Source organism: Gymnoscopelus microlampas (genome assembly GCF_963454915.1).
Source record: "Gymnoscopelus microlampas genome assembly, chromosome: 1".
Classification (NCBI taxonomy): domain Eukaryota; kingdom Metazoa; phylum Chordata; class Actinopteri; order Myctophiformes; family Myctophidae; genus Gymnoscopelus; species Gymnoscopelus microlampas.
The window spans coordinates 24,260,116-24,276,236 of record NC_139962.1 but is presented as its reverse complement, the minus strand read 5'-3'; the positions used below and the strand labels follow the sequence as shown (position 1 = coordinate 24,276,236).

At 39.9% G+C, this 16,121-nt stretch overlaps 1 protein-coding gene across 1 annotated transcript in view; it reads left to right on the top strand.

Annotated features, from left to right (window-relative positions):
* galns (galactosamine (N-acetyl)-6-sulfatase) overlaps positions 1-3,369 on the top strand; it is a 33,065-nt gene extending 29,696 nt beyond the window's left edge. The window contains exon 14 of the mRNA XM_084063491.1: positions 641-3,369. Within this exon, the coding sequence (XP_083919617.1) occupies positions 641-727 (87 nt within the window). The 3' untranslated portion in view covers positions 728-3,369. The remainder of the gene's footprint in view (positions 1-640) is intronic.
* Positions 3,370-16,121: the final 12,752 nt, after the last annotated feature.

Genomic DNA, 16,121 nt, shown 5'->3' with positions numbered 1-16,121 from the left:
TTTAACTGAATCCATTTTCATCAATTGTCTGTTGAAAGGAAAATTACATAAAACGCATGTGCGTGCACCAGCACTCTTCAAAGTCACACGTGAAAAGTTTTCATTAGTGCAGATAAAACCTTTTGTGTTCTATCTGTTCATTTAATTTTCATTATTTTCTTATACATCAGATACACGATTAGGGGAACCTGATAAAGCCTTTACTGTATGAAACAACTGAGTCGTTAAACCCTTCTGTGTACCAAAGCTATTCTCATTTCCTCTCTGCATTCAGTCAGCAATGAGCCCGAGGATGTTTGTTCCACTCCACCAAGACTGTCTTTTATGTTCATATGTTCATATGTTTACCAATATTTTTCTTCTCTCCTTATTAGCTAAATAGCTTATATCAGAAATCATCACCGGACTGGAAATCTTTTGTCGCTGATTGTTTGCTTGTTTCATGCATTTATATTAAGTCGGCTGAATTTAATTATGGCTTTGTTTCCTAAAGGACTAGTCTCTAGAGCTCTAGTGTGCATCATTCCTACACCAGCAGTGCCCCCTTGTGGGGAATAGAATAAACAGCATGACAAACTGCACAATTCTAACCGGACTAATGGATCTTCATCCACTCTCTCTCACTCACTCTCTGTAACAGAACTGGGCCCCAGCAGGATGTGAGAAATTAGGAAAGTGCCTTAAAGCTCCAGAGTCTAAACCCTGGAAGTGTGACTGGCCTCACTAAGTGCACATGCCTGAGCCAGAGAAGGAGACAAGCAATGAAGCATCAGAACTGCGTGCCTAACCCTGCCGATGAAGAACCAATCCAGTGTGTAAATGAATGTGAATTGTTTTGACATGCAGAGATCAACACACAAACAACTGGATAATAAGGTGTCCTGAATCAAGACTTGTACAAATCCAGTCCCATCACCCTTCCAATCCATATTTAGCCATATCAACAAGTTGAAATAAGGCATTGTAGGCTGAAATAGTTAGTTTTCTACCATGTTCTTGTTTGTGTACAAAATATAATATTTGTATAAGATATAATGTGTGGATTCTCACCAACTTGGAAAAGAGTCAGGTCATTAAGAAATCAGTAGGTTTTGATGGTGAGTTTTCAATTCCATACAGGATTTTATTTTCTTCACATTTCTTATCCCAAGTTCCCAACGGCCATGTCATATCCATATGATATGGATTATTACTAGCAAGGACAGTGTTAAGTTTAGCCATGGGTTTAATTAATTTACTTTGATTAAGGTTGAACATAATTACTATGGTTAAGTTTAGGCCTGGGTTGAATTAATTTACTATAGTTAAAATTGGGCATGCCCAATCTTAATTTAAGTAATGAAACCCATGCCTAATCTTAACCATATTGATAATGCATTATTAGTATGGTTAGCATTAGGCATGGGTTTGATTGATATACTTTAGTTAAGTTTGGGCATTTAGTATGGTAAGGTTTAGGCATGGGTGTGGTTAAGTTTAGGGTAAGGATCTGGGGAAGGTGTCTGTTTCTTTTTTTTTTACCGAATATGTTACAAGATTTGTCATCTAGTGACAGCCTGTCATATGGGTAAGGAAATGAGGAGGTTGAAAGTAGGAGTCATTGCCGTCATATACTGTGAACAGAACTAGTGGAAGTAGTCTGCACTAGTGGAAATGCTTGATAGGCTCAAGGAGATACTTGAAATGATTTACTGAATTTGAGGTTGGTCGTCTTAAACGTAGGCCTACATAATTTGCACGGGCTAGGGGACAAACGGTTTCACTATGTAAAGAAACCTTCAACAAAAATAGATCCTTTTTTTCCCTTTCTTTTTAACGCTTTTATTTGGAGAGAGACGGGACACCTGGAGAGAGTAGGGGAGTAATATGCATCAAAGCGCTTTACAATGTATATCACATTGACCCATTCACACACCGACAGTAGAGGAAACCATGTATTTAGGAGCTCAGGGTCTTGCTCAAGGACACTACGACAGGCAGGAGGAGCGGGAACCTTGGATTCCAAGCCACTGCCCCTCCCCAAAATTGTCGCGGAATGGAAATAATTTGTGTTGTGCAAAACCAGGGAGTCCAGGGTGAGGGATGGAGGTTCCAGGGGAGGATTGAAACCCTGGTTCTTTTGGCTTGGGGGTCCATGCTGCATGTTTATCCTGTGAAGGACATAGGAAACCCCAAAATAAATCAACATGTGGGAATGATTACGGCATGAGGGAGTTGTGTGCATTCTTAATTAAGGTCGTGGGAGTAACAGATGTAACCATGATATTCTTGTGATGACCAGCGCCCGAGGATCTGTATGATGTGGTTGGAATGGCTTTCCGGGTGGGAAAGATGGGCCCAGCTACATCTTAGACATGCTGAAGCCATATGAACCCTTAGAACCCTAAGGTCATCTGGGTGCTGGCCTACTAATTGTTCCCAAAGTTGGAACAAAACATGGTGAAGCAGAATTTCGCCACCATGCACCACACACCTGGAACAATGTTCCAGGTTACATTAGACAATCCCCAACCATAGCCGTTTTTAACATATTTATTTAACATTGCTTACTCTAGCCAATGATGGCTAAGAACAGCTAGGTCTTGCCTGGGCTTTAAATGAGCTGTGCTGTCACTTTTTAGCCGCATGCTTGCAGCGGCTCTATAAACAGCACTAGTCCTAGTCGACACCCGAGTGACAAAATGTCGACACCCGAGTGACATTTAGTGACACCTAAGTGTCATTGGCTGTCCTGGCTGTCCTTCACACTTCACGCCAATGGGGAGACGGTACTTTGAAGCACACGCCTCTCCTCCTTTGACACCTATTTGTCATTGGCTGTCCTGCCTGTCCTTCACACTTCCCCCCCTTTAAGCCAATGGGGAGACGGCGCTTTGCAGCACCCGCCTCTACTTCTTTGCAGCAGAGAGAGAGAAAGGGAGATAGCCTCAGGCCGGAGGGTTAGCCTAAATGCTAGCGTGCTTCATTAGACCTAGTTCGGCTATTACGTTATTATTTGGCCATGTTCACACTGACTTCAAAAGACCCGTGTGATGTTGCCACCACTTATATAAAAAACACTAGAGCGTTAATCTGCGACGCTAAATGTTGCCAGGTTTGGCGAGAGAAACAACAAGCAATCCACAAAAAAAAAGCCTGCCGCATGCGGCTTTATTATGACTTTGGTCATTCTTGTTTTTTTGTATCAAAGGTGGGAGTATTTGTTATAATGTATATGCTCCTATATCTTATTTTAATTGTATCTTATTATATACTCCATTTCTTTTTAAAGTGCATTGTTGCACTCTGATTGTATTTTTATTCTGTAAAGCACTTTGAAGTGCCTTGGTGTATGAAACGTGCTGTATAAATAAAGTTGCCTTGCCTTGCCTAGACTCACTGCCAAGGCCATTATCCCTGATTCCCTTCTCATCACCAGCTTACTCTGACCAGGCAACCTTCTGGGCATGCCTCGTAATGTTCCGCAGGTCCAGTTGGTCAGCCCACACTGTGATGTCGGTGTCCAGTTATAAGGAGTATATATAGTTTTTCCATTGGTAAGAGTAAGAGACCACGCCCCTTCCGAAGTTTAAGTAATTTATTAAAGCAAGAATAAAATGAGTGAGTGCAGGTTGTGAAGAGAAACCTGGGGAAGGATGAGACTCAGGACCTGGCAGCCATTGTGGCTCTGCTCCCCTGGTGGGTTCCTAGAGAGAGGAATGGAGAGTGATGATGAGGAGAAAGGGGGAGGTTGGTGGTGGGGAATTTGGATGTGATGCAAAGGAAACTAGACGCGTCGCAATTCTGGGAAATTGCAAAGTGTGGTTGCGCCGACGCCGGTCGCGGGTCACGGCCGCCGGGACTCGAGGAATACGCCTGGAGGAATACCGTCGGAGGCCGTGTGACGTGCGATTCGAATTCGGGAATTCGTGACACGTGACGTTTTGATTTGAGGAAATAGGCCCCTCCCACTAAAGAAACAGGCCCCTCCCACAAATGTAGCAGGCCAATGACATCATCATGTCACTCCTGAGATCACTTGCTTTTCTTTTTGAGAGAACTGATCCCTCCAAAAATCCAGTTTTTGTGTCAAATGGTTACATTTTGCGCATTTGTGGCGCCCCCTATGGGTCAAAGTGGAAATGCTTTTGGGGATTTGTTCAGTAAACCATCCTCGACATAAGATTCAAATTTAGGATTGACTGGACGTTTCGTTTGCGTTTTTTGGCATTTTTTGTAAAACAGGCCCCTCCCTCTAACTTTGGAATCCAATTACGGCCGAACGGTATGGAGTCGGACTATCAAAATTCCGCTTGGATATGTTTATCGCATGGGTCCATAGATCATGTGTACCGATTTTTGTGAGATTTGGACTAAATCTGTAGGAGGAGGAGCTAAAAGTGTTTTGAAGAAAATTCAAAATGCCGGAAAATTTATCAAGACGGAAATGGGCGTGGCCTATATGGGGAGTTGCGTCATGGCCCAAGGAATCCAGGGGAAAATATTTTTTTATTCTACGACCTACGGTTCAAGAGTTATAGGCCAAAACGTAAAGTGGGCTGTTATAGCGCCACCATGTGGCCGACTGGTGTGATTCTTTTTTTTTATAATTTTGCAATAAATTATGAATCTCCCCTCCAAGTCTTGTAACTGTAGCCCTTACGGTTTCCGAGAAAAAAATACTTGAATGGGAGTTTTTGCAATTCCCATTAAAGTATAGATTTTCCGCCATTTTGAATTTTCTTCAAAACACACTTTTAGCTCCTCCTCCCACATATTTTGTCCAAATCTCACAAAAATCGGTACATCTCTGGACCCATGCGATAAACATCTCCAAGCAGAATTTTGATAGTCCTTACGGTTCGTCCTTAAATGGCTTCCAAAGTTAGCGGGAGGGGCCCGTTTTACAAACAAGCCAAAAGTCACAAACGAAACCTCCAGTCAATCCCAAATTTGAATCACATAAGGGTGATTTACTCAACGGATCCCCAAAAGCATTTCCACTTTGATCCATAGGGGGCGCCACAAATGCGCAAAATGTAACCGTTTGATGCAAAAACATTATTTCGGGTGGATCGATCCTCTCAAAATGAAACGCAAGTGATCTGATGAGAGACGTGACAATGTAATTGGCGCAGCCTCCGACAGTATTCCTCCCAGCGTATTCCTCGAGTCCCGGCGGCCGAAGCCCGCGACCGGCGTCGGCGCAACCACACTTTGCAATTGCCCTGAATTGCGACGCGTCTAGTTAGCATTGTATTTGTATTTAACTGTACTTTCTGTGCTTTTTTTGCAAACTGCTAAACAAAGTATTCAATAAATCAATCAAACCAAGGCGTCTGCCCAAAGATCTTTTAGGAGCATGCGCACGGCCATGCATCGATTAAGAACAACCCTTAAAGGGCAAGACCACTGTGGGAGAGGTTTGGGTTGTGTAGTTGTTACCTTGCCATGATGGAACTCCAAAGGTGGACAAGAAATGTTATAAAATCATTTTTCCAGTGATTAGAGATTGATAATTGAAAATATGCTCCCCATTGACTTACATAGTACTGTAAACAGCTCTCAAAGTCACTCTTAGCACGTAAACAAGCACAGCTTAGCACATAAGCGGATCCAGATCTTCAAATAGTACCCCCCACTTTCTTTTTCTTCTCTTGTACATATTTTTCACTCTTCATACCAGTAACCTGTAAGCTGATTGTATGACATTCTGTATAGTAGTGTGTATATCTGTCTGTCTCTTATATGTCATCATGATTTGTGTGCATGGGGATCTCATCTTAAACAAGCTCAGTGCTTAATGAGTCTTCCAGTTTAGTAGACCTTGTATTGTGAATTTGTACTTCCATGTACTGTTGTTCTCATGTCCTACCATGTCCTTCTCTCTTTTAGTTTTTTGAGTGCTTCTGTATTCTGATTCATTATTCATAGTTATGTTGCTGTATGTGAAATGAATGTCCATTCCTGTTGATTACTGTGTTCTGTATCTCGGCTACATTGAAAATGATGGCCTGCCCCTCAACTGTACTCCAAGCTGAAATAAAGGCTATGATGATGATGATATAGGTGTCTATATTGTAAAAGAAATTCCAACGATATAAAATGCAATTCCAATTGGTATTAATGAAGGGGGGAAATAATTGACCTAAATAACGTTTAAGTTTAAGTTTTACTATCCACAAGGGCGTTGTGGGCACCCCTTCCTGTCGATTTGATCCAATCAAATCCATGAGAAGTTTTTGTGTTTAAAACTTTAAAATAATTATCTGTTATCTATGGTTTGAACACAGGACCTTTGGACATGTAGAGACTAGAGAGCATCTAAACACAGTGAGCTATTATTGTGCTTGCTGTGTGTCTAAAGTCAAATAGATTAATCACACACAAAAAAACCTGTAGATGCTTGTTTCCATAGTGCTGTCTCCATATTCAAGCATCTAAACAAGGAACGAAAACAAAAATAAAAAAAATAACTGCATATCTTGATATATTTATTTTGTTGTTAGTTAAGCCATTAAGACCGGGAACGCATGTGTGTCATTTTTAGATGTCTTTGGCTATTCAAAAATAGAAGATCTACAAGCTCATAGCATGGCTATGTGCTTGTAGATCTGCTATTTTGAAAAATCATGACCATCTTTGAATATACAAGCAAACATTTGTAAAATATGTTGTTCTAGGGGCCAAATAAATCTAAAAATGACACAGATGTGTTCCCGGTCTTAATGGGTCAGGGTGGCTCACGGTGATAGGACACTGTCTACATAATCAAAAGCTTGTGGGTTCAAATCCTCCTCCTGCATCTTTACTCTGAAGCATGTGTTGAACACTGACATCCAGGAATCACACTTAAATGTGTCGAGGTGCCGTAAGGCAGTGGATAGTTGGTGGACACCTCTGTGGGCTTTGGCACAGAAAGCCACACGGCGACCAGGGCCACAGGTTCAATTCCCATCACTGCAAGCAAGGCCACAAGTTCAAGTCCAGCCTAGCACCGGCACCAAAGCCAATACTCATGGATGTACTCAGTACAGTGGGGGTGTTGTTTCCACACAGTAAAAGTGGGTGTTATGGCAAAATAAATAACACCCGCTTGAACTTTTATAAAGAACAGTGACTTGTCATCATGGACAGACTGGAAAACTGCTGTTTGGACGCCATCTAGTGTCCATCATCAGACACTAAATGTGTATGGAGATTATTATGGATCTATAAATCAGTTCTCAAACTTCTTCATGTCAAGGACCCCCACATTAATGTAGGCATTTGGCCACGGACCCCCATCTGAGAATATGTTGTGCCAGGGACCCCAGAAGAGAAGATTTATGTTAAGAAATTCAACATTATTCAAACTTTTCCAAACATTTTCGAGATTTTTCAAAACATTTCAAAAATTGCAGATCTACAAGCTCACAGCAAGCCACGAAGTGACGCTGTGAAATTGTAGATCTGCTATTTTTGAAAAGCCAAAGAGCTTTCTGACTCCACACAGGTGTAGATGGTTTAGTGTTGATGATGACTGATAGCAGTCTGGGGATCAACATCCGGTCGGAAAACGGAAACGGAAATGGTGCGTCTATGTCTTGTTCAGCGCACCGGATTCAGTAGGCGGGGCTTTGGACCGGATGTGTTTAAGTTGGACGCAGGCGCACAACGTCTTCTTGATTCAAAAAGTTTGGCGTGAACCGTGCCACTGTGTGCTCTGTAGAAGGTAAACTAATGTTTCATTTATATCAACATGACACGTTTTTATCCACTAATATTTAACACAATTATTATTTAAGCACTCGAGGTGTTGTAGGACTGTGAATTATTATGACACCAAACATGGACAAATATAAGAAATATTGTGTTTTATAACAGAGGGAGAAAATGCATCAAACTAGTCATTTTTATCCGGTCTTGACTTTTACTTCATAGATATAATATGCAAATGTCTAAATCGATTAATTAATCTATTATAGTCTTGATTCAAGGCTATAGCATCAAACATACATATTTGTTCCAAATGATCACAACTAAATTGTCACCTAAAGTTTAAACGTTAAACCACACTCACTGAGGTTTGTAGATCTAACCCCGCCATATATACATTAATGTGCGTTTATAATCTATTTTAGCCTTGGAACAAGACGGTCAGGGATTTTATTGATGGTGATCGAGTCTGATGTTTGTTAGTAGTTTTGAACGGCTCATAAATCCCCATAAATGAACCCAATCCAACACATACAGTGTTTAAACAGAGACACGGATGTAACTCGTCCGTAGTACTCCGTACGGGTCTGTTGTGTTCCGTAATATTACGTAAAGTTGAATAAAGACGCGTTTTAATCCCGTGTGTGTCGGAACGCAGTTCTATTTCCACATTTACATGGAGTGTAATACCTGCGTTCACCTGCTGCAACAGACCCACTTTACCAAGTATTTGGTAGCCATTGAATGATACAGTGATGTTCAGACAGACCAGATTGAGACATTTATTCATGGAATAATACGGAATATTACTGAACATAAAGGGTCCGTATGTTGTGTAAGATGTTTGAGACTTTAACATGGAATTAACTACAAACACCATTTTGGGGAGTTCAAGAATGTCATAGATGAGATCATAATAATAATAATGTTTTATTTGTGCAACCCTTTTCACATTTCATACTTGTCATAAAATATCTAGAACAAAACAAATGTAAAAGCCTAAGGATAGGATAGATAACGGAGCTAAGTTGTAACATAACACTCAGGCAGGAGAATAAGTAATCTAAACTACATATCGATATCAAACTCAATAAGAAGAAATCTGAGTCTTGATCCAATGCTAAAATGAAACTATAATATAGTCTTTATCGGCAGGAAACCTCAGAATGTCCAAAACTGTTACTTTTCAGGATTCAAAAATGGCAAAAGTAGCAGATCTACAAGCTCAAACCGTGTTTTGTGCGTTTCAAGCCTGTAGATCTGCTACTGTTGATGCTTTTATGCGATGCTGTAGTATGATCAAGTAGGACGAGAGGTTGAACCACTTTAACCATTATCTTATGCTTTGGGCTATTCAAAAAATAGCAGATCTACAAGCTCATAGCGCGGCACCGAGTGCCACGCTACGAGCTTGTAGATCTGCTATTCAAAAAATAAATCATGAATATTTTTGCACATTTTTCAAAATATGTTTTAAAGATTTACATTTTTAACTCATATGTGCTTCTGGGGGGATTCTACAAATGTCTTCTAAATCATAACAGTTTTTTGAAAAGAACTTATGTTGCTATAATCAAACTTTTTCATGTCAAGGACAAGGACCACACAAAATGATATGTATTTGGCCGTGGACCCCCATCTCAAAATGTTGTTCCAGGGACCCCCCAGAAGCAAAGATTTGAATAAAATAAATATGCACATTTTCACGATTTTAAAAAAAATAGCAGATCTACAAGCTCATAGCGCGGCACTCGGTGCCTCGCTATGAGCTTGTAGATCTGCTATTTTTGAATAGCCAAAGTGTAAGATAATGGTTAAAGTGGTTACACTGATGCGTTCCCGGTCTTAAAGGGTTAACACTATAGCATACATGGGCAACTGGCGGCCCGGGGGCCACATGCGGCCCTCACCTTCACTTAGGGCGGCCGCAGGTTAATAGTGATATATTATTGATTTCAGCTGTTCAAATTCCAAACATGCAATCATGACCCGCTTTAATTACTTCAGTCTGATATTATTATTTTAATGACTGTCCAATGTATTTGTATTTAAGTTCATAAAGTTAACTTAAGTACTAACTAAATGTATTTGAAATTAAATAAAAAAATATACGTTTCAGGATTCCAATTAAAAAATATGAAAAAAATAATTAAGGATTCCGAAATAGCAAAAATAGCAGATCTACAAGCTCTGAGCTTGTAGATCAGCTATTTTTTTTTCTGTCCGACAGTAACAATATGCAATGTGTCCCTCTTGACTGAGTGTGGAAATATAGTGGCCCTCTAGTCTACATCAAAGTTGCATCACCCCTGCACTATAGCCTACTTAAAAACTCGATTTTCTATTATTGTTTTTATTATTATAAAATATATTAAATGTAATGTTGGTGTATATCTGTGTCTTGCAGGTTAATCGTGTGGTGACCTTCTGCAGAGTGGACTAAATCGACTTCATACAGTGAGTTGAAAACGCTGAGTCATGGCTTCTAGCTATGACTCAGCGTTTGACTCGCTGTATGAATGCTTCAGGGAAGGTTCAAAGGATGGATGGAGTCATCAGGAGATAGCTGGTAATAGAGTGTCTGTAACTCAGGACAAGGGGCAGGAAGATGGAACCTCGACAACGCAGCAACGAGCCCTGAGAGCTGAAACGTATAACGGTGCCAACGAACGCTCTCCGTTGGAGATACAAGGCGTACGGTGCTCGGGACGTGGTGCCATACAACCTACGCGGCTCTATTAATACCAGCTATCTTCAACCACGCGGCGGGAGACCCCACACGGTACGTACCTGGATCACACCTAGCCAGCAGTGGTGGAAAGTAACTAGGTGCATTTACTTGAGTACTGTATTAAAGGGCAAGACCACTTTGGTAGAGGTTTGGGTTGTGTAGTTACCTTGCCATGATGTAACTCCAAAGGTGGGCAAGAAATTAAAAATAATTGTTCCATTTATTAGAAATTGATAATTCAAAATATGCTCCTCATTGACTTACATTGTACGGTAAAACAGCTCTCAAAGTCACTCTTTTAGCACAAAAACGAACGCAAACAAAGTTGATTCAGACAATATAAAACATCACCAAACCCAGTACTGTTTTGTTTTTTTATAAAAATGTCAGCTTCCTGTTGATTTTGCCATTTTAATAAGTAGAGAACCCGGACTGGATCCGCGGATCCGGATCCAGATCTTCAAATAGTAAAAACAACAGGAAGTTGACATTTTTATTTAAAAAAAAAACAGTACTGGGTTTGGTGATGCTATATATTGTCTGAATCAACTTTGTTTGGGTTCATTAACGTGCTAAAAGAGTGACTTTGAGAGCTGTTTTACCGTCCAAGTCAATGAGGAGCATATTTTGAATTATCAATTTCTAATCAATGGAGCAATTATTTTTGATTTCTTGTCAACCTTGGGAGTTACATCATGGCAAGGTAACTACACAACCCAAACCTCTACCAAAGTGGTCTTACCCTTTAAGTACAATTTCAAGGGATGTGTACTTTACTTGAGTATTTCCAAATTTCAATACTTTTACTTTTACTCCACTACATCTCGGATCAAAATATTGTACTTTTTACTTCACTACATTTATTTGAAAACTTTAGTTAGTTACTTTGTAGATTTTAATTATAATTACAAAAAATGTATTAACCACTTCAGCCCTATATACATTTCGGCCATTTGAAAATAGCCGATCTACAAGCTCACAATGTGTTGCGATGCGACACATTGTGAGCTTGTAGATCTGCTATTTTCAAAAGATTTTAATATATTTTGAAATTTTTGAAACAGGATATTCTAAGTGAATTTTGAATTCCGGACTTTTACTTGTAACAGAGTATTTCTATATTGCAGTATTGATACTTTTAATTAAGTAAAAAAAAATCAGTATTTGTTCCACCACTGCTGGCCATTATAAACTAGGGCTGTCACCATTATGTTATTATTATTATATATTATTAAATATAAGTTCACGATTCATTGTCACATAAATGATTGCGATCAAATATTTAATTGTGTTTGACGTTGAGCATTGGAACATTATGAATACAAATGTAATTTATTTTAGGCTTTTAGGGCTTCGTAAACAAAAGTTGCACAAGGTAGATATGACAAATAAGGGGTAATTTCTCCATTCCGACATCTCGCCACTCCGACTAGTGGCTTCCGCGTGCGGTTAGGGTTAGGTATAGGGTTCGTTAACGTCGGAAAGGCGACATGTCGGAAAGGCGACATGCACCCGACAAATAATATACATCATTTAATTACAAAAAATACATTCATAGTGGAATTAGCAGAGTGGAAATAGCCAATCTACAAGCTCAAAACGTGTGGCATCGCAACATGTTTTGAGCTGGTAGATCTGCTATTTCCACAAAATGTTTGAAAATATATGAACATTTTTAACATGGTAATGATTATGACGATTATGCATAACATAATTGCAAATTCAAATAATTGCAATTAGGCTATTACGTAATAATTGTGACCGGTCTAGTATAAACCCTAGGGTTTATACTCATGGTAACTGATGACTGGTAACAGTCACTCTTTGAGTGGTCTGGTCTATCGGCTGAGAGCTGAACCAAGACGTCTGTGGTTTTATTTTCAAGCCGAATCCCAACCCTCAACATTCTGCCTCCCCAGTGTTATGGAGAAATTGGTGACCTGACAAAAGATGTGTCCATCTTGTGGACTTCACATGTCAAACATCCAAAGTCAATCGCTGTTAGTTTATGAACGGAGTTGCTCTGTTCATAAACAAACGGTTGTTATTTACATTTGGACATGGTGATGTTTTTGTGAAGTCCACGAGATGGTCGCGTGTTGTCTGAAGGTCACCAATTTCACTGTAACACAACACCACCATGCTGGAGGTAGGAGGCACAAACTGGAGTTTTGGAATCAGCGGCCATATTTGAAATAAATTGGGCCTCTTCCTCACTTCCCTTCACAGGTGTTACCAATGATGCTAATGAAGGCTGTGTTCCAAATGGAACTCCATTTTAACCATGTTAAATTCATCAAAAACACCGTCCTTGGTTCACCCGACTCATACCGCCCCCCTAATACGCGAGGGGGCCGTCTTTTTTCAATTACCTTTTTCATTTATTTTTAATGTTTTTGGAAAATGAAAAGAATTGAATACAATAAAAAAATAAATTAAAAAAAAATAAAAAAATTAATCGGAAAAACACGGCCCCCTCACGCATTAGGAGGGCAGGGTGAGTCACCAGAACCAAGGACGGGTGTTTTCGATGAATTTAACATGGTTAAAATGGACTTTGAAGTTACAATGGGTTTGTATGGGAAGGGGGCGTGTCTGATAAAATGAATATCAAATATCTAAATACTGAATCGAGCAACTTAAAAACTGTCTGGGGGCCTCACAAAGGCCTGAGTAGACGATAAAATGACCAAAAGTTATTTTGAAAGTGAAATATCCCTTTAAGCCAAAAATAGCAGATCTACAAGCACTGCGAGGCGTAGTGAGCTATTTTTAGCAAAGAGTTATAGGTGTAGAGGGAAAAAAGAGCAGCAAAATTTTATCTCGAACACAATTTTATACAATATAGAGGGGGTCCCTGCTTCATCAATCTCTCAGCTAGGGGGTCCTTGGCCTGAAAACGTTGAAGACCCCTGTCTTAATGGGATAGTTTAAAACACTTTTTCCTATTGATTAGTCACCCCATGGAGACTTGAATACATGGATTTGTTTTTGTCTCATTCCTAAACCAATAATTTGAAGACCGGCAGCAGTTCCGGTAGGAGACACTAAGAGTCTCCTTTGTGTCTCCTACCGGAACCGCTGCCTACCGGTCCATAATTCAAGGCTCCATGGGGTGACTAATGGATAAAAAAAAGTACGTTTTTGGGTGAACTTAGCCTGGGTGCCAGCCTGCTTCGCTACATTCGGCGGATTTTTTTTCCTCTCTGCGCTTCTCAGTCTGGAATGCCTCCTATCTCCAGGAGGCGGGACACAGCAGCCAAGGTTCGAAACCTACCGTGGCTTCTGATTGGTCTGTGGTGCGGGGCGGGACAAAAAAAACGGTGTGATCGTTTTGATTCGTCATTCGTTTGAACAACATCCGATCAGCAACGACGTTGCCTAACGTAACATATGTAGTTCCAGTGTAGTTCTACAAGACTAGTCAATCGGGGGCATTCCAGACTGAGAAGCGCAGAGAGAGAAAAAAATCCGCCGAACGTAGCGAAGCAGGCTGGCACCCAGGCTAGGGTGAACTATCCCTTTTAAGTAATGTAAAGTATACATGATGTGAACATGTACGGGTGAGTACATCATTATCAGACCTAAAACGTATTGTTTTATGCCCACAGTGGCTGTAGGCCAGTCAAGCATCTTCAAATCATGTACTTAAAGGAGTAGTTCACCCAAAAAATTACTTATTTTCTATAAATTGCACACCCCATGAAGCCTTGAATTCATGATTTTGTTTTAGTTTTTGTCTCATTACTAAGCCAATAATTTGATGACCGGGTGTATTTCCGGTAGGAGACACAAATACTTTACTTTGTGTCTCCTACCGGATACATTAGCCGGTACGAGACGGGAATCTAATTATTGGCATAGGAATGCGACAAAAACAAATCCATGAATTCAAGGCTTCATGGCGTGTGCAATTGATAGAAAATAAGTCATTTTGTGGGTGAACTACTCCTAAGTTACTTAATTACTTACTTTGAGGAATAGAAATGGCCAATTACACATTGAAGTGCCCACTTTTCCCGGGTGCCCACTCTTCTGGTTACAAAAATGTTAATTTATTTTCAAACATGTTCAATGTTCATGTACAATACAATTAAATCCTTAATCGCAATTATTTGTGACAATTACTCAAGTAAAATGCCATAATGGTGGCACAGCCCTGTCAGTGACCAGCTTATGGCTCTACAGACCATCTTCTTGGCTTCCAAAATGTCACCATGTAAGGCCTGCTCAACTCAACGTTTTTGTTTTCTATTTTGTGTCTTTACAGAACACGAAGATGACAAGAAGAAGACGTCCGTAAGTGAAGATGGCAGGAAGGTAGGAACCTTTTGATTGCAGCTGCTGCTTGTTAAGGGGGCTACATGCTACATGCTACCATACCATGTATGTGGTCATTTGCGTCGTCTATCGTTTCACGTCATTTGCATCGCGTCATTTGTGGGTAAAGCTTCATCACGTCGGTCCACATCACATAGGACCATGTGCCTTTCTGTGATGTGGATTTATGTGATTTTATTTATTGTTTCACGTAATTTGCGCCCAAAGCTTTGATCACATCGGTCCACATCACATACGACCATATGTGGTCGTAACTTCTCCTCTTTTTCTCTATTCTTTGCTTTAATAAAGCAATAACAAAATTATTTGTTTTTATTTACTTTTGTGTCCGAGTTATTTGATCGATTTTTTGTTTTTGTCTATCTTTCTTTTCACAAACACATTTCTTTCTTCTTGCCTGTCTATTGCACTAGTTCTTCACTAGTGGTTTGTGTGTACAAATGTATGTGATGTGGAGCTATGTGATTTATGTCTGGTATCATTATGGTTGCATGTAGCCCCATTAACACCGTGTTTACAGTCATCTATGCTGTAGGTCTGTGCAAACTAAAAGAGAAAGCAAATGATGTGCGTCGTGTCATTTGCTTCTTTCTTAGTGTTTTTAATTTCATTTGCTGTTTGAGTCGTGGCTGCTGTTCAAGGTAAGTGATAGTAGTGACACGGTCTATCATTGGTTGTCGGGCAGAAACCCTGTATCTATATATACACACACACACACACACACACACACACACACACACATACACACACACATTTTTTTTTGTTGTCGTAAATACATTTCTTTACTTGGTCATACCGTGTGACAGTGTCACACACTAAAGCAGTACAAACAGCCGATCTACAAGCTCACAACGCAAAGATCATGATAATTACATTGGATCCATTGGAACACAGGTTATTTTGTGTCCATTTTAAAAAGTAACAATTTTGGACATACACGGTTTCTGCCTGACCTCCATACTTTAACTTCCCCTCTTTTCTCTTCATTATTTGCTTGAATAAAGTTATAACTTCTTTCTTTTCGTGTGTCTTGTGGTTTTTGTGTGTACAAATGGAACCAAATGGACCCATCACTGGTCCATTTGGTTCCATTTGTAGTACTGACAGTATACGTATACCAGGCTGTTTATGTAATGACAGGGTACAGTATATGTAGGCCTACGCTAAGCTGTATAATATAGTGACCGGGTACAGTATATGTATACTAGGTTGTATAATATAGTGACAGGGTATAGTATATGTGGCTCTTGGTCACATAGCAAACTCACATAGTTAAACCTATTTGTGCTTTATCTATTTTTGATAAAATTAAAAATATAGCAAACATTTTTTTAGCTTTAACCGTAAAATGTGCACTATCAGTGTCGTTCGC